The sequence below is a fragment of the Carassius carassius genome, chromosome 19 (assembly GCF_963082965.1).
Source record: "Carassius carassius chromosome 19, fCarCar2.1, whole genome shotgun sequence".
In the NCBI taxonomy this organism is placed as follows: domain Eukaryota; kingdom Metazoa; phylum Chordata; class Actinopteri; order Cypriniformes; family Cyprinidae; genus Carassius; species Carassius carassius.
The window spans coordinates 11,206,234-11,222,394 of NC_081773.1; the positions used below are offsets into that span (position 1 = coordinate 11,206,234).

At 36.1% G+C, this 16,161-nt stretch overlaps 3 protein-coding genes across 4 annotated transcripts; 2 read left to right on the forward strand and 1 right to left on the reverse strand.

Moving 5' to 3' along the window:
* Nucleotides 1-184: 184 nt before the first annotated feature.
* cryba2b (crystallin, beta A2b) lies at nucleotides 185-3,022 on the forward strand. Of its 2 annotated transcripts, none has more exons than XM_059499817.1 (5): nucleotides 185-335; nucleotides 560-744; nucleotides 1,722-1,863; nucleotides 2,006-2,148; nucleotides 2,795-3,022. In XM_059499817.1, the coding sequence occupies exons 2-5, from the start codon at nucleotides 584-586 to the stop codon at nucleotides 2,940-2,942; spliced, it is 594 nt and encodes a 197-aa protein (XP_059355800.1). In that variant the 5' UTR covers nucleotides 185-335; nucleotides 560-583; the 3' UTR covers nucleotides 2,943-3,022. The 2 variants fall into 2 exon arrangements, with proteins under 2 accessions (XP_059355800.1, XP_059355801.1); XM_059499818.1 differs by having other exon boundaries at nucleotides 185-331.
* Nucleotides 3,023-7,127: 4,105 nt separating this feature from the next.
* On the forward strand, nucleotides 7,128-9,886 carry fev (FEV transcription factor, ETS family member). Its single transcript, XM_059499816.1, has 3 exons — nucleotides 7,128-7,230; nucleotides 7,695-7,766; nucleotides 8,528-9,886. The coding sequence occupies exons 1-3, from the start codon at nucleotides 7,143-7,145 to the stop codon at nucleotides 9,073-9,075; spliced, it is 708 nt and encodes a 235-aa protein (XP_059355799.1). The 5' UTR covers nucleotides 7,128-7,142; the 3' UTR covers nucleotides 9,076-9,886.
* A 4,636-nt stretch (nucleotides 9,887-14,522) lies between these two features.
* On the reverse strand, nucleotides 14,523-15,687 carry LOC132095067 (cyclin-dependent kinase 5 activator 1-like). Its single transcript, XM_059499819.1, has one exon. The coding sequence runs from the start codon at nucleotides 15,438-15,440 to the stop codon at nucleotides 14,538-14,540; it is 903 nt and encodes a 300-aa protein (XP_059355802.1). The 5' UTR covers nucleotides 15,441-15,687; the 3' UTR covers nucleotides 14,523-14,537.
* Between the last annotated feature and the right edge of the window lie 474 nt (nucleotides 15,688-16,161).

Consider the following 16,161-nt stretch of genomic DNA (forward strand, 5'->3'; position numbering starts at 1 on the left):
GCCAGTTCTGCCCAGAGAGAGCATCCACAAGCAGGCACCAGAGAGGGACCAGGGCTCAGTCTAATCTCATGTTAAAGCATAGCCATTGTAAACAGCCAAGGGTCTGGCGTGGGGGCAGATAGTGAAGTTTTGATGAGTCAGTGGGTCTAAGACCTCCACAATAGGCTGCACATGGCTCCACAATAGTGAAGGCTAATGCAGTTTTTCTGTTGGCTGCTGCTGAGTGTGCAGGCCTGATGTGCATTCTGCACTAAATGAGGGGCCCTGTCCTATAAAACACCGGACAAGGGCTTGGCCACCACATTGATTATACTGGATCTGTCCCACCTCAGTACGTGAGTATGCCCTCAAAGTGAAACATCAGAACGCTAAAGAACACAGACAGAGCAAATGTGATCATATTGACCAAAAAGATTATGTCAGAAAGAAACACATACTATCAACAATCGATCCAGGAATCAATTTTTTACTTGATCTACCCAGGAATTTCTGACAAGGGTGCATGAATTCATGCTGTGGTCTTGGTTATGCCCCTCTCCTCTCCTCATTTCCCTGATAGAGAGTGCGGTGATCGACAGCAGCCATGAATCCGCAGGAGCAGTTGGAGCAGAGGGGGAAGTTTCGGATGACAGTGTTCGAGGAGGAAAACTTCCAGGGCAAGAGCTGTGAATTCAGATTTGAGTGCCAGAACATTCTGGACAGAGACTTCAGAAAGATTCGCTCCATTAAGGTGGAGAACGGCCCGTAAGTGTATTCTCTGAATGTTTTAATGTGCAAAATGTGAAGTAGAAAGGATATTATATTATATGAATTTAATTTTTCATCGAAATAAGTGAGATATTTGTAAAATTAGAAGTAATATGTATATATATATACATCTCTGTTTTTTAATGCATTAAATGAATCAAAAGTGTCAGCAAAGACATTTATATTTTTACAAATTATTTCTACTTCAAGTAAATGCTATTCTTTTGAACTTTCTGTTCATCAAAGTATCCTGAAAGTGTAAACAAAAATATTAAACAGCACAAATAATTTTAAAATTGATAATAAAGGAAAATAATGTACAAATCTGAATATAGTAATGATATCTGAAGGATCACGTGACTCACGTGAAATAATGGTTGCTGAAAATTCAGTTTTGCCATCACAGAAATAAATGACATTTTAAATATATCAAGCAAATAAAAAAGTAAAAATATTTCCTAATATTAATGTTTTACTATTTTTTATACCTAGGTAAGCTTAAGAGGAAAAATATAATTGTATATGTACTTTTAAATATTCTGTTAATCTATAATAATAATTATAATTATATAATTACATTATTGTTGTTTTTTATTAATTTAAAAATGTCTATATTAGAATTACAGTGACTATTTGGTATCTTTATCTTTCTTTACTTGATAGCAGTGCTCCCAGATAAAAACATCTTATAGTCTTAAACAATATTTCCAACTGTAACTATAGCTTCGATGCTGTTTTTGTTATATTTATATAAACTGGAACAACAACAGAGAGATAGTGGCGATAGTCTGTGTGGCTGGCAGCTGCCTGCCGTGGTGACGACAGATGAGCTGATAAAGGAACACAGAGCCGCTCCATTCAGTCCACACCATTGTGTTTGCTTTGCTTTTGTGTCCTGATCAGTAGAGATCACTGCCATGTAAAACGCTGTTGTTTCCTGGTTTGCGTTGACTATGACATTCTGTCTGTCTCAGCTGGGTGGGGTACGAGTATCCTGAGTTCCAGGGCCAGCAGTTTATCCTGGAGAAAGGAGACTATCCCTGTTACCAGGCCTGGAGTGGCAACAGCAGTTACAGAACAGAGCACATGCTCTCTTTCAGACCTATTAAATGTGCTGTAAGTTTACGTCAAACCTGTGAAGACTTACTCCAGCACCTCTTTCAGCATCTCTGCAATTTCGACCCATTAGGTTTAACAAAAATCATCAAAATCATCACCTCTATGATTTAATTTCTCGCACTCACCCTCTCCCCGACAGAACCACAGTGACAGTAAGATTACCCTCTATGAGTGTGAAGATTTCATGGGACGCAAATTTGAGATGTGTGAGGATTATCCCTCCCTTCAAGCCATGGGTTGGTGCAGCAAGGAAGTCCCCTCAATTAAAATCAACTCTGGAGCGTAAGTCACCTCACCAGCTTTTTAACATCATCTGTCATTAATAAACTATGATAAATATCTACATATTGAATAACTATATTTAATTATTCATTTTTTTTATGTTTGTTAGTAAAGCCAAATAATAATGCATACACAATTTATTAGGTTTATATTATACATTAATTTTATATATTTTACTTTTTATATGTTTGATATAGTATATTTATATAACTGTAATATATATGTTAGATTTTCTGTAAAAAATATGCATGTCTGCAATGCATGCAATCAAAAAATGTATTTGTAACAAGCATTACATTACTTGTGATTTTACACACTCACAAAGATGGTATCTTTTCAAAAGGTACAAATATGTACACTTTAGGTATTATTATGCACCTTGAAGGTAGTCATATGCACCCTTTAGGGGTAAATAATGTGTATCTTTTGAAAGGGTACTGCCCCTGTGACAACTTTTGTACCTTTTTTCTGATGGTGTATATATATATATATATATATATATATATTTAAATTGTCTTTAAAACTCATATTATAGAGTTTTGTCATTTGTGGATGTCCATTTCTTTGTGACACTAATGCAGCAGCTCCCTGTACAGTCTTATTTGTGAGCGGTGCAATAAATGAGATTTGCCCTTTTCTCTGGCAGCTGGGTAGGCTATCAGTTTCCTGGTTACCGTGGATATCAGTACATCTTTGAGAGGGACAGACACCAAGGAGAGTACAGATGCTACAACGAGTACGGCACCCAGGCACACACCAATCAGATCCAGTCTATGCGCAGAATTCAGCAATAAGACCCAGCACCACTGTGTTCACAATGTCATGACATGTCAATACTATAGGCAATAAAGACATTATATAAACTATAGTAAAAGAGTGCTTGCGGCAATTCCTTGCTTTCATACATATCTGCTCAATTCATGGATCTGCTAAGTGGTAATTCTGGATGTAAAACAAGCAGATCTGATGCTTTTTTAAAGTTATATGTAATTAGAGCTGGCCTCCCACATTTCTAGGTAACTGTAATCATGCAGACATTTTACGAATTAAGGTTGTTGTTTTTTCTTTCTAAAATTGTTGGACTACACTGATTAAATTTAACAATAAGGATGTTTTATGCCAGCTGAACAACAAAAAACTCTTGCTTGATCTATAATAAATATCTATAATAAACAAGAGCATGAGTACCTTTATGATAATGCCTCATTATTTGTTCATCGTGGACCTGCTTTTGAGGTTTTCAACTACATTAACATATATTAACATATATCATATGCACCCTTTAGGGGTAAATAATGTGTACCTTTTGAAAGGGTACTGCCCCTGTGACAACTTTTGTACCTTTTTTCTGAGGGTGTATATATATAATTGTCTTTAAAACTCATATTTTACAGAGCTAAATATAAATATACATTTATATAAATGTATATTATTTTTCTTTATATATAAAAAGTTTTACTCCAATTTTTCATATATAACTTAGATATATAGGAAGTGCTGCTAATTACAAATCTAAATATTTATGTATTTAAAATTAAATGACATATATTTTAGCAATTATTTATTTAAAATTAATTATTACGTTTATGTAAATTATTTGTATTGTGCATGTATGTATGCACAATACATACATAAATACATACATACATACATACACACACAGTATATATATTTGCATAAAATGTAAATACTGACTGTGTTTTTGTAAGACTACCACAATAAACAACATGTACTGTTATCACCAAAAACAATATCCCGCTGTAGTATCTGTATTTTTACTGCAGTAATCTTTGTCTAAAGCAATGCATTGTATTTATAGAGTGCAATACTGTAATGTACTGTACTTAGATTGAATTTGTCACTAAATAATTTAAAATATCATAATTAATTCTACATAACACTGGTGAAAAAGGAAATTGAAAACAAAAAGAAAGAAAGAAAAATGAAAAAGCCAAAAGAAAATAAAAACATTTAAAGTGCTGTTAACAATTACCAAACAGTAGCTAATCTTATCCACATTTAATGTTCACACAAACATGGACTAAAAATAGATAGCATACGTTTTACAGAAACATATAAATACTGCCAGTCTTGAAAGTCACTTTCTTGGTTCTCGAGCCACGTTCAGATAAAAAAAATATATATATATATATATAATATATATATAAAATATATATATTATGCATTTTATAAACAAAACATATGATACAGCCGATGGAAAATGAAGGGGGAAATGACTATAAATGAATTTATTTATATATGAAATATAATGATATATTAAAATGAATTTATAGTCGGTATACTATAAATGAATGATGAGGGGGAGAGAGTCTGAACCGTTTGGGTTTGTGTGGAGCTGTCCGAGGTCCTGACCTTTATGAATTAAACAGGTCGCACACATTCTTTCTTGATGATGATGATGATGATTATTATTATTATTGTATTTTATTTTTTCACTATTAAAAAAACAGCCTAGATCTAATGCAATGGACGATTCTTTTTAACAATAATGGGCTAAAGGAAGTACGGGTTCTTGTTCGTCCAATCAAATGGTTCGTAACCCTGGGATCCGGGTCTGATTCCGCCTCTTATTTGTTTGCAGTGTAACCGTTCAGGACTCTAGCAGACAGTACACACACCCACTCACAGGATCATATGTGGACGAAACAGTTGCTGTTTGAACACCCGATCCCACACCCAGTCCAGGATCTCCTAATAAACGTTCGAGTGCACACACCTTTATCAAATACACATACCTACGAGCTGATTAAAAGTGTGCCACTCGTTCTTAGTGCAATGATTATAAGACAGACAAGAGTACTGAAAGCAGCTGGATCTGAGACAGGCTGCAGTCTGACATAACAGGACGCGGTAAGTCAACTTATTGAGGGAGCAAATCAGGAAACAGACCGGCACTATAGTTAGTGTGGGTTAGCTGAGGAAATATCAGGTTATAAAGCTATGAATCACAAATCAAACTGTTTAAACTACACAGTCAAACGTTTTAATTATAATAACGTTAATTATAATTAACTTAAATATGCTACTTAGCTACATGTATAACATAAGTTGATTAGTTATATTCATGCAAATTTTTAAAATAAAAATCGTGTTATTAGAATTAAATTAACTTGACTAAAACGTTAACAAGAGAAGGAGAGACCTGTAACACAGTTTGTTGAATAACACAATGTATTTTAAGCTTAGATATAACTCTTTTTCTAGTGTTTGCCTGCTTAAGATTAACGTTGTTTAACGTTGCTTCAATACCGGACTCTAAACTGAAATTAATAAAAGAACTAATATAAAGGGTGCTGCTGGTACAATTTACCCCCAACTGGGGAAATTTGTAAGGCAATAATTAAAACATGTACATTTTATATTTTGAGCATCAATTTATTGTGGAATTTTAATTTACTATTAAATTAGGCTAAGTGTTATCCCTGCCACCGCCCTATATTTAATTTTAACATTTTAATTTTTTTATTTTTGAATTTTAAATTCAAAACGCAAATAAAATTCGCGAAAAACAAAAGCAGGGAAAAATAAATCAACAAAAAAAACCTGTGTATTCGGGTAGTAATATCTCCTTAAATTAACAATTTGCTTTTACAGTATGTAATCATGCAAGTCCTATAACCTGATATTAAAAACACAAGTAAATCTTCAGATATATACCAGATTTAAACAATTGTCTTTGCAATATATATTTTCTAGTTTATTCTCCCTTAATTGTCTAATTGTTGCATTTAGGAGCGCGCACCAGCATGAAGTAACCCATGTCGCGTGGACAAACTGAAGAATCGCCTTGCATCCGGGGCTTGTTTTAAGTTGCCTGCGATCTATTTAATGACTCAGGCAGCTAAAGCAAGTCTGGGACGCCAGAGAAAGCACGACAGAGAGCGTCAGAACGATGCACAGAAGATGAGTAAAATGATTACAGAATGATGATATTAATGTTTGTTCATGTCGATAACGATGCTACTCTGACAGATTAAGCTGATGCAGTCAATCATTGTGCAATTTATAGTTTAAATAAACACTATAAGTAGACATATAGCCTACAGTACCTAGCCTACCTGACCTATTTCACGATAAGCCTTCTTAAGCACTTATTACCACATATTTACCTTTATTGTGAGTTTTAAACAATACATTACACACCCCTGTGCATACAGTCAGAGCATTAGCATTTTTATGTGGCAAAATTGTCAAATTCAGGGGGAACCCAATCTGTTTTGTTATTGTTGTTTTAACAGTTTAACACTCAAAAATCACAGTGTAAAACATGTACAACTGAATCTAAATCTATCTACATTTATTTATTTTTCTTCTTTTTTTAAGATTTGTTTTTGTAAAAAAGGTATATAGCCTACATAAAATATCCATGAAATTCAAGGACTTGTATAATAAAAATGTGTAATAATCATGATCAAAAACTATTGTTATTGTCTAGTTTAGAAAGGTATAATATTACGCGATTTTAAACAGTCAAGAGAAGTGATCAAGGCAGGGCCGAGGGTTTACCATATAATCTATTGCTCATTAAAGTAGCATAAGTTTGGGATAAAATGTTCTTGTTTACCATTATGCACTGAGGCATGGTTAAAAGGTAAATATTCTCAACCAACATGGAACAGGCCTTTCTGTTTGCAAAGAGGTAAAAAGGCGGAAAAGAAAAGGGATCTGAACCGGTTTCCATGTCAAACACTTCAATTTTCCATAGAAACTCTGATCTTAACGCAGAAACTTTATTAAACCTTGATGGTGGATTGATAAGGCCGAATTTCTATCGGCTCCTTTTTATTGTGGAGACAGGGAGGGATGACAGAGGTAAATTGCTCTTTTAATTAAACCAATGCACCGAAGGAAATTGCTGTCTGAATATTGTCTCAGACATAGGACTTGTGACAGTTGCCTGGAAACTTCAATCTGTCTCGCATTTATTCCAGATCACAGTTTTGAGATAAAGTTTAATAAAAATCTTTGCGCCAATGAAAGCCTACCCTTTCACGTCCTCCACCGCCACCACAATGCGACAGAACTGCGGAGGAAGCCTTATGTTTAACATGTATCTCTCAGGTACACAATCTTTTTTTGTGTGTAAAATGAGAAATATTGCTGAAATGACTGAAAAGAAAAGGGCGATGCTATGGGGTCCGCGGGTGCAATGCTGCGCACCATTGCCGGTGTCTCTGATTTCTCCATCTGTAAAGCATGTCCTCTTTTGTCGGAAATCGGATATCCTTTTTCCTGGACGCGTTTCCTGACCTCAGCGCTGAAGTCTGGGCAAACGTTTCGAGCAGCAACACGACAATACTCATAATATTTAACCTCTTTTGCTGCGATTTGTTATAGACGAGTGACATTACGTGTTTTGTCTAAAATTACGAATTACAAATACACAGACGGGGAAATATGTTAAATGCATCTTTTGCGTTTTATGTTTCTCCAATATTTAAGAAGGCATTTAGAATATAAATCACAGCTAAATGTTATTTTCATTTGAAACGTATTTGAAACGTATTTCAAACGCTTTCTTTCAGACCCTACAGAAAATCTTTTGAAGGAAAGTAAAGGCTCTTCTTGGACCCCCATCAACACAGGAGTGCAAAAAGGTGAGTGTTGCGATGAATTGTTGACAGGCGAATGCACTGACTTTTGTGCAAAAAAATAAAATAAAAGAAAAATAATAATAAAATAAAATAAAAACAATTATTGCATAATTTAAAATATATGTTATTGTGTGCTTTGGATTTTTTTCTTTTCTTTCTCTTATTGTATTGTTTTAACCTTTGTAAATGTGGCTTCTATTTTTATGATTCATTTTTTTAAATTGCTGTTTTATTTATTGCTCTTGATGTACGGTGACCGTGAGTGACATGGAAGGCGTCTAAAACAAAATGTATTATTATCATTATCATTATAATAATTCAAAGGGGTTTGACTGCTTATTCATGATTTTATTTCATTTTATATTTATGATTAGGCCTATTTTTTTCTTTAATTTCGTAAAGAATCTATTAAAAATAAAAGTTCCAAAATTGTATGTTCCCAAAAGAAGGTTTCAGTGAATATTTCTTTAAAGAACAATTTTTAGTTCCAGTTTAAGAACCTTTTCATGCTACAGAGAACGGTTCTTCATGGAACCATAGAAACCAATAAAGAACCTTTATTTTTTTGAACCAAGAAGCCAATACACCAAAGAACCTATAATAAAACATAATAATAATAATAATCCCCAAAGAACCATATATATATAACCATCAAAGAATACCCTTTACTCTCACTCTTTACAAAGAATAGGCCTACTGATTACAAAAGGCCTGTCTGTTTGTTTTCCCTACATTTATGTAAGCCTACTTTACTTGCATTTTAGGAAGTGGACAAATCCAGCTATGGCAGTTTCTTCTGGAGCTGCTGTCTGACAGCGCCAATATGACCTGCATCGCCTGGGAGGGCACCAATGGAGAGTTTAAACTGATAGACCCAGACGAGGTGGCCAGACGGTGGGGGGAACGCAAGAGTAAACCGAACATGAACTATGACAAACTGAGCCGAGCTCTGCGCTATTACTACGACAAAAACATCATGACCAAGGTGCACGGAAAGCGTTACGCGTACAAATTTGACTTTAACGGCCTGGCGCAAGTGTGCCAGCCCTCCTCAACCGAACAAGCTATTTACAAATTCCAGAGCAACTTCGCTCCCCTCCAGTTTTCAGGCATTTCCAAACTCAGTCTGGTTGCTCCAGGTGCTGGTCCGTCGGGGTTCTCATACTGGCCCGGATCTCACCCGACCCTCTATCACAGCCACAACCTGCAAGCCCCAGGACCCTTCGGTGCCGTGTCTGCGTCACATATAAGCTGCGTTAACAATATCAACAGTTTAAATAACCTGAATAATATCAATAGTCATTATAACTGATTGTTTTCATTCGCCTCAGGAGTGCGCGCTGATAGACTAAGGCTAATAGGGCCTATTCAAAAGCGCAACTGATTTCAAAACATTGTAGACTAATATTTCAATCATAACACAGATACGAAAAAAAAAAAAAAAAAAAAACGAAAAGGCGCTTATTCGGCTCAATGGGTAATTTGGAAATAACATTTGGTGGATTGTTAATGTTGATCACTTTAAGATAAGAAAGGAATTTAGCGCCATCTTATGGAAAATAGCAATATCACTGGTTAATTCGACATTAAAATCAGCTGGTTTGTCGTAGACTGCAGAATGGAACGCAATGTTGGAGAAAATTCTACATGGTATGAGAACAAATGGTAAGAAGCAAAATAGAAGAGTTGAGATGCAAAAGCCCAAGTGCCATCTGAAATGTTCTTCTAAAATGCTCATTTTCTCAGGCTCTCATGTGTAGGTTCAGTAATTTCTCTTTAATTGCAATGGCTAGCAATGGCATGCAATGTTATTTTCATTGTCATTAATGTGAAATAATTGAATATAGGAGACTGAGAAAAATGCTCATTTTAGAAGAATATTTCAGATGGCACTTCGAGGCTTTTACATGATCTGAACTCTTCAAATATGTTCGCTACTACACTTTTGTAATCGAGCATAGTTAACACGTATGTAAAGCGCTTTGATATTTCGTTATTTATTTAACGTCGACATTGACTCGTGGACGGTGTCTGAATATTAGGCATAGGGATACATTTTAAGAAAAATATGTCCTAATAAACCCCTAAATATTTTTTTCGTATGGTCCATTTAAGCACGCAAAGACTGATCACCAGTCTGTGTCCTTGCCTTGTTTTCACTCAACTGATTATTTAGTTATAATGTATTTTGTTTGTGACATTACAGTACATTAAAATGGTTAATGTAAAAATTATGATGTGTTATATTTGTTCTTTCAGTGTTTATGTAGACAGAGTAATATTATATCCTGTTTGGGTGGTTTATAAAGAAGTTTTAATGTATTTATTTATTTTATAGTAGCTATGTGTGTGTGTGTGTGTGTGTGTGTGTGTGTGTGTGTGTGTGTGTGTGTGTGTGTGTGTGTGTAAAGGCTAATTTATTTCATCAAAAGTCTATAATGTTTATCATTAATAATGTAAATTAAAAAAAAAACTATTTTATACTATTGAACGTGTGGGGGTTTTACAAGTAGGCATAATACATAGCCTATATTAAACTAAATGTCCTCATAGGCATTGTAACAGGAGAAAAGGAAAGCGGATCAATAAAATACAGGGGAAGCAAAATATCGCATCGTTTTAGAATGACACAATCTGGACACAAGAGGGCGAGGGCGCCATGTATCTATATTCGACCATAACCTCAACTGAGAGAAACCGCGCCATAAGACATCATTTTAGCTTCATATATATATATATATAAAAATCCCAAAAAGTACAAACTGGGGAAATAAAATCCTGACCTTTTCCTGTAACGTAACAAGTCTGAGATCCAAATAGCAATGCATTTCCTAATTTGTGGAAAATTGCTTTCTTGTTAAATTGGCTGGTAGCTTATCTGATGTCATAGACGAGGAATTTCTCCAGCATTGTGTATTGTGAGGAGACCCATAAGTCCCATCAGTGTGATCTGCATGTTAATAGCAGCTCTACTGGGGTCCGCCGTTCATGGCAGGATTTGCTTGCACTGACACACTGGACCTATTTTGAAACCAGCTCTTGTCTGGCCAACAGACTCCAACTTAGAGAAAGTGCACAGACTTGGTGCTTTCGTTCAGTCAAAACAATATTTGTATGAGATGAATAACAATAAAATCAAGGAGCCTTTATGTTTTGCTTAATCTTCACACTTTTAAACAGTTCTTATGTTCGCTTTATTTTTGAAAGTCAATTTTTTTGTAGACACATCTTAAAAACTTGGTTTTGAACTTTTCGTCCATTATTGTGCATTAATGTTACTTACTCTATATGGGGCAAGTTGTCACAACAGAACATGCCTATTTTTTATTATCTATTTTAAGCTTTTATTCTAAATTTAAAGAGCAAAACAATTATGAAACACTTTGTTGTGACAACTAGCCCTGGCCTCCCCTATATAGAAATTACATAATTATTTACTTCTCCAAAATAATCAATATTATACATTTGTCAAAAATATAAAAGTACTACACAGAAAATGTCCTTAATAGGATTTTAACTTTTTATGACTATAATATTTAAAACAATTTATATGTTTACATGTAATCATACAGAAATAGTTACACCCAAATATGGTATGTAAGTGTGGCTCAAGTGATAGAGAATTTTTTTGTTAGCAGCGCAAGGTTGTGGGTTCGATTCCCAGGGAACACATGTAAATGTTAGCCTGAATGCACTGTAAGTCACTTTGGATAAAAGCGTCTGCTAAATGCACAATTCATTATTGTTTTTTTTTTTAAATATACAATTGTTGTTGTTGTTATTATTACTTAAAAATAGTGACCTTTTTATTTGAGCTAAGTATGGAAAGTAAAAATGTGAACAATAACAACACAGACCATCTAATCTATATATACAGTAAGGTCTACCCTCCGTAGGTCTCCTCAGTGCTCACTAAGACAAATCACTCTTATAATAAGCTCTTCTGGGTTCTAGGGTGTCATTGAGTAGGTGAATGTACAAGAGTTAATCTGGACATTTTCTGTGCTAAGTCCAGTACAGCGGCTTTTGCATAACACACAGGTGGAAGAAAAACATTTCCAATCTCTCCTGCCCTAAACAAGTGTATAAAATTACAAATTATAAAACGCTTTTTACTTTATTCCTTCCTTATAAAATAACTGGTATGTTTTAAAGGAACTTAAAAAGGCCAAACACTTTAGTTACTTATATGGTAGATTGTGTTTACAAGCATGATGCCACTTGCTGGTCATGTTGGGTCAAGGATAAATGCTATCATTAAAGGAAGCTGAAGAGTAATCAATATAATTCAGGATTGTTAATGGTTATTAGCCCCCAAAAGGCTGCTGAAATAATAGTTTCTGGTAAACACAACCCTCTGTGACAGGAGAGGAGTGTTGGCTGGTAGCCCCTAGAGAAACCTTAATGATGTGATCCAGTTACTAACCAGTGGGTGGCACTCAATGTATCATCCATTCAACTCAGTCACTGAACTCCCACTCCCACTCTCTGTACAGTCAACATCCTCCATCTTGCTCTCCCCCAGAGAAACTGAAAAAAAAAATGGTATAATCAGGTTTGTGGCTAATTATTTCATACTGAATGCTTAAAAAATTTAGCCAAAAAATAGCCTGTTTGAAACATTCTATATTATTAATGTAATTTATAATTTATATTATAAATGAATTGTTAACTATTTAAAGGCACGTTCACAACATGAGCAATAAATGTAAATAAAGGTAACTGTAACAATAATTAACTATAATATTAGCATCCACACCAGACTTTGATTTCCAATGTGATATAACCTATTTCTACTAATCTGGGATCAGTTAGTGGAAAGACTTAGATTAGACCTCTTATATACAGTATATATAGCCAGGGCTCAGTGTCATAAGGGCAGGCAGATGGTAGCTTCTGAAGAAAGCCTCCTGACAGATTAAGAAGCCATTTTAACAAGTACAAAGAAAGAACTAATCCTGTGCTTGGAACTTTGGTTAGGGTCTTTGGAGAAATCACTTGTTTACTGAGGATCTGAGGAACTAATAATGCACAGCTATTCAACAGTCAGAACATATTAGTGTCAGTGATACTGTTTTTAGATATTATGAATCAGATGTCCACCATTTAGAACTGAATGGGGAATTCCTTATTTTTTTCCCCCAAAATTGTTAATAAAATATTCAGATGTTTCACAAGAAAATACTATTTCTTGCTTTCTACTTCAAAATATTACACACACACACACACACACACACACACACACACACACACACAACAAAAGTTACCAACAAATTTCATAAATATTTAAGAACTTGCAAGTAAGCTGCAGAAATATAGGGGGAAAACGAGGTGGCTGCATGTTGCTTACAACAGAAGTTTAAAAATAGTTCCAAAACTGGGATATGTGTTGATTGCGAGTTAATTTCCTACTTCAAAACTACTTGCCTCCTTTGATGTATATTTCTTGTGTGCACGTGGCCACGTGCTGCTTGAAGACAAAGCGCGTGAGGTTCCGCAGAGAAATCCCTCTCACAGACTGCAGCGAATTCTGGCCAATGAACTCGAAGATCATTCATGTCGAGTGTTTTATTCACAACCTTGCAAGACTCGCTCATTCTTACTTTCAGGTGAACGGGACTGGTTGATAATGAAAAGCCCATAACATAATTTACTGCCTTGGAGTCGTAAACAAGATTGATCCATCTGTAAATTAACTGTAGATTCATAATTAATATTAGTTTCCTTCCTTTTTCAAAAACTATCATTAGGAATCAAACGGCAACGAATATAAGGCCCAAATAAATATACAAACCATAAGAATGAACAGAGAGAAAAATGTAGATTGTCAGTCAAACGAAAAAGTAAGAACAAGTGACTACAGTTGTAAGAGATTTTGAGTTTTATTGTACACTTTAGAGATAATGGATATGGCTTGTCCCAAAGATCAGATGAAGTTATGGATGCTATGTAATCTTATAATATATCGTCAAATGGCACGTGGTCAGTGCATTAATGAGCTTGTGCATTATCGATCAAGAAATCCAGTCAGACTGGGTTTCATTTCATTCAAGCAAGAGCACTGAAAAAATCATGTCAAAGTATGAAATAAACTCCAAGCATGATCTACCCATTTTCCTCAAACCAATGTGAATAAAAACAGTAAGATCATCCATGAATTGGCACATAGAACATCTCAGTGAAGAGAAAACACTTTCAAGTTTCAAATCCAGATTGGCTGGAGACAGGCATCTGTCAACAGAATAAATGAGCACAAATAGGTCAGGACCTTGGATAGTTCCATGCACACCTTCAAATGGAGCATCATCCTCCTGTGACTCATGCAGTCATTTGTGTATGAACTAATAGGCCTACCTTTTAATCCTTGATACAGCAACTTCCAGACTTTTTTAATAATAATGTGGCCATTACAATAGGTTATAACATAATTGGTATATATTTTTATAACTAAACGGATATTAGGCTACGTTTGTTAGGCTACACCAAACACTTTAATTATGTAAAACGATTCTAATGCAACATTAGAACTAAAATATACAACTTTTCTTTAGGTCTCAGAAGGATAGTGACCCAAATGACATATAAGGCCGACAATTATATAGAATAAATGTTGTGCCTTCCCTTTTTATGAATGACTGTGAATCACAGCAACAGATGTAAATGCATAAAACTGCAGCTACACCGGTGATGCCATCTAGGCAATTACAAATCACTTCAGCGGGGCTACTGTTAAAACAATACCAACACAGCAGTGTCAGAAGTATCTGATCACACTCAACGATCCAGTTCGCCTGCATCCTTCTTATAATCGCCTTCGGTTTTTAAGTCTTGGAAAACCTCTGTAAAAAAGTGCGGATCCATGTTAATCTGCAGCATTTTGCCACTCAGTTTATCGATGACATCTAACGAACGTTCCCAGAACACGTCCTGATTGGTGTCGACCATGAAGGGCTTGAGAGGGTACGAGATCTCGTTCCCCATGTAGGAATACGCCAGATAGAGGCAGGCCAGAAAGGTCCCGTGGAGTTCATGTGAACTGTCAATATCCTGGCTTACAGTTTCCCTAACGAGCAGATAGACGAACACGAGGTTGGCAGGCGTGATGAACCCTTGGTCCTGCCAGCCCTGCAACAGCAGAGTCCTGTCCACGTTTCGGAACCAGAGGACGACCTCGTTTGGGGTGAGTTCCCTGACTTTGCAGCATCGTTTGCAGAGGAATTCGCCCAGACAACGGAGCAGCTCCCCGGTGGAGGCCTGTACGATCACCTGCCTCGGCGAGACGAGCGACTGGCTGCTGGTCTGCTTCTGAACCGACACCAGTTGCTTCGCCGCTGGAGTGAACAGGTCCCGATCCTGGTCTAGATTGGGAGGAACCGTGGGGATGGGTACCACGAGAGGTACAGTTTTCGTTTTCTTCTCGGACTGTTGCGATTTCCTGGAGTTCTCCTGATTCAGATGCTCGACCTGACTGTCGCTGCTCGCTGGCAAAGGAAGAGGATTCGGACTTACTTTCTTGGCACTTTTTTTCTGACATGATGCAGTCACTAGCCGCTTAAATGTGAGCGTGGACACGACCACTGACGGCTTTTTAAGGCTTTTCTCTGTTTTCCCGTCTCCTCCATCTTTCAGAATGGTCCCCTTAGTTACTATAGGGGATATAGAGAGCACGGTCCCCATATCGCAGACAAAAATGTAATGTTACGGTCCTGCGAGCGCAGAGACGTCGCGATGGAGATCGAACGTATCAGATCACAAGGACAGTTCCATTTGGTTAGTAGAACTGGCAGGTTAGCAGGTGGACTGACAGCCCATCAGAAAGGAAATTCCCGAGCAGTCACACTCCCTCCACTCCTTCTGTAGAAGTGACTACAAGCAAAGTCCTCCTGCATTGCCTACCTCAACTAGAGGGGATTTGTGGTGAGCCAAACCAGTCTGACATCAGCTTCTGCTAACCGGGATTATCCCAACGTGTCTGCGTAATTAGCCAACCTCAGGGCTACAGAGGACAAATGACAGACTAAAGCACCAATAGAAGCAAACGCCTGCGTTCACATTATCACTCTAGAAGGTGGAATTTTTAGACCGCATGAGCCAAGTATAGTTCTGCTATTCCCAGACGGGGATCAGTTCTCTCCTCAGCACTTCCATTTAACCTACTTAGCACTAAAACAGTTGAAAAAGAAAACAATAACCAGTGATTAACCAAGATAAATGTCATGAGAAATTAAATGGAAAAAAAAAAATTGTTAGGCTATTTGTTATTAATAACATTTGTCCCAGAGGGTTTCCTAGATATTTAAAAATATATATTTGTTAAAAAACATATAAAATAAAATAAATTACACTCCTAACTCTTCGCACACGTTTTTGTTGTTTGGAACAGCTTACTAAAAGCAAA

What these genes read in the sequence shown, in the direction of transcription:
- cryba2b (XM_059499817.1), top strand. Translation starts at nt 584, where the DNA reads ATGAATCCGCAGGAGCAGTTGGAGCAGAGGGGGAAGTTTCGGATGACA. An exon ending in ATTAAGGTGGAGAACGGCCC is followed by an intron (nt 745 to 1,721) that starts GTAAGTGTATTC and finishes TGTCTGTCTCAG; the next exon opens with CTGGGTGGGGTACGAGTATC. An exon ending in ATTAAAATCAACTCTGGAGC is followed by an intron (nt 2,149 to 2,794) that starts GTAAGTCACCTC and finishes TTTCTCTGGCAG; the next exon opens with CTGGGTAGGCTATCAGTTTC.
- LOC132095067 (XM_059499819.1), bottom strand. Translation starts at nt 15,440, where the DNA reads ATGGGGACCGTGCTCTCTATATCCCCTATAGTAACTAAGGGGACCATT.
- fev (XM_059499816.1), top strand. Translation starts at nt 7,143, where the DNA reads ATGAAAGCCTACCCTTTCACGTCCTCCACCGCCACCACAATGCGACAG. An exon ending in GTTTAACATGTATCTCTCAG is followed by an intron (nt 7,231 to 7,694) that starts GTACACAATCTT and finishes GCTTTCTTTCAG; the next exon opens with ACCCTACAGAAAATCTTTTG. An exon ending in CAACACAGGAGTGCAAAAAG is followed by an intron (nt 7,767 to 8,527) that starts GTGAGTGTTGCG and finishes CTTGCATTTTAG; the next exon opens with GAAGTGGACAAATCCAGCTA.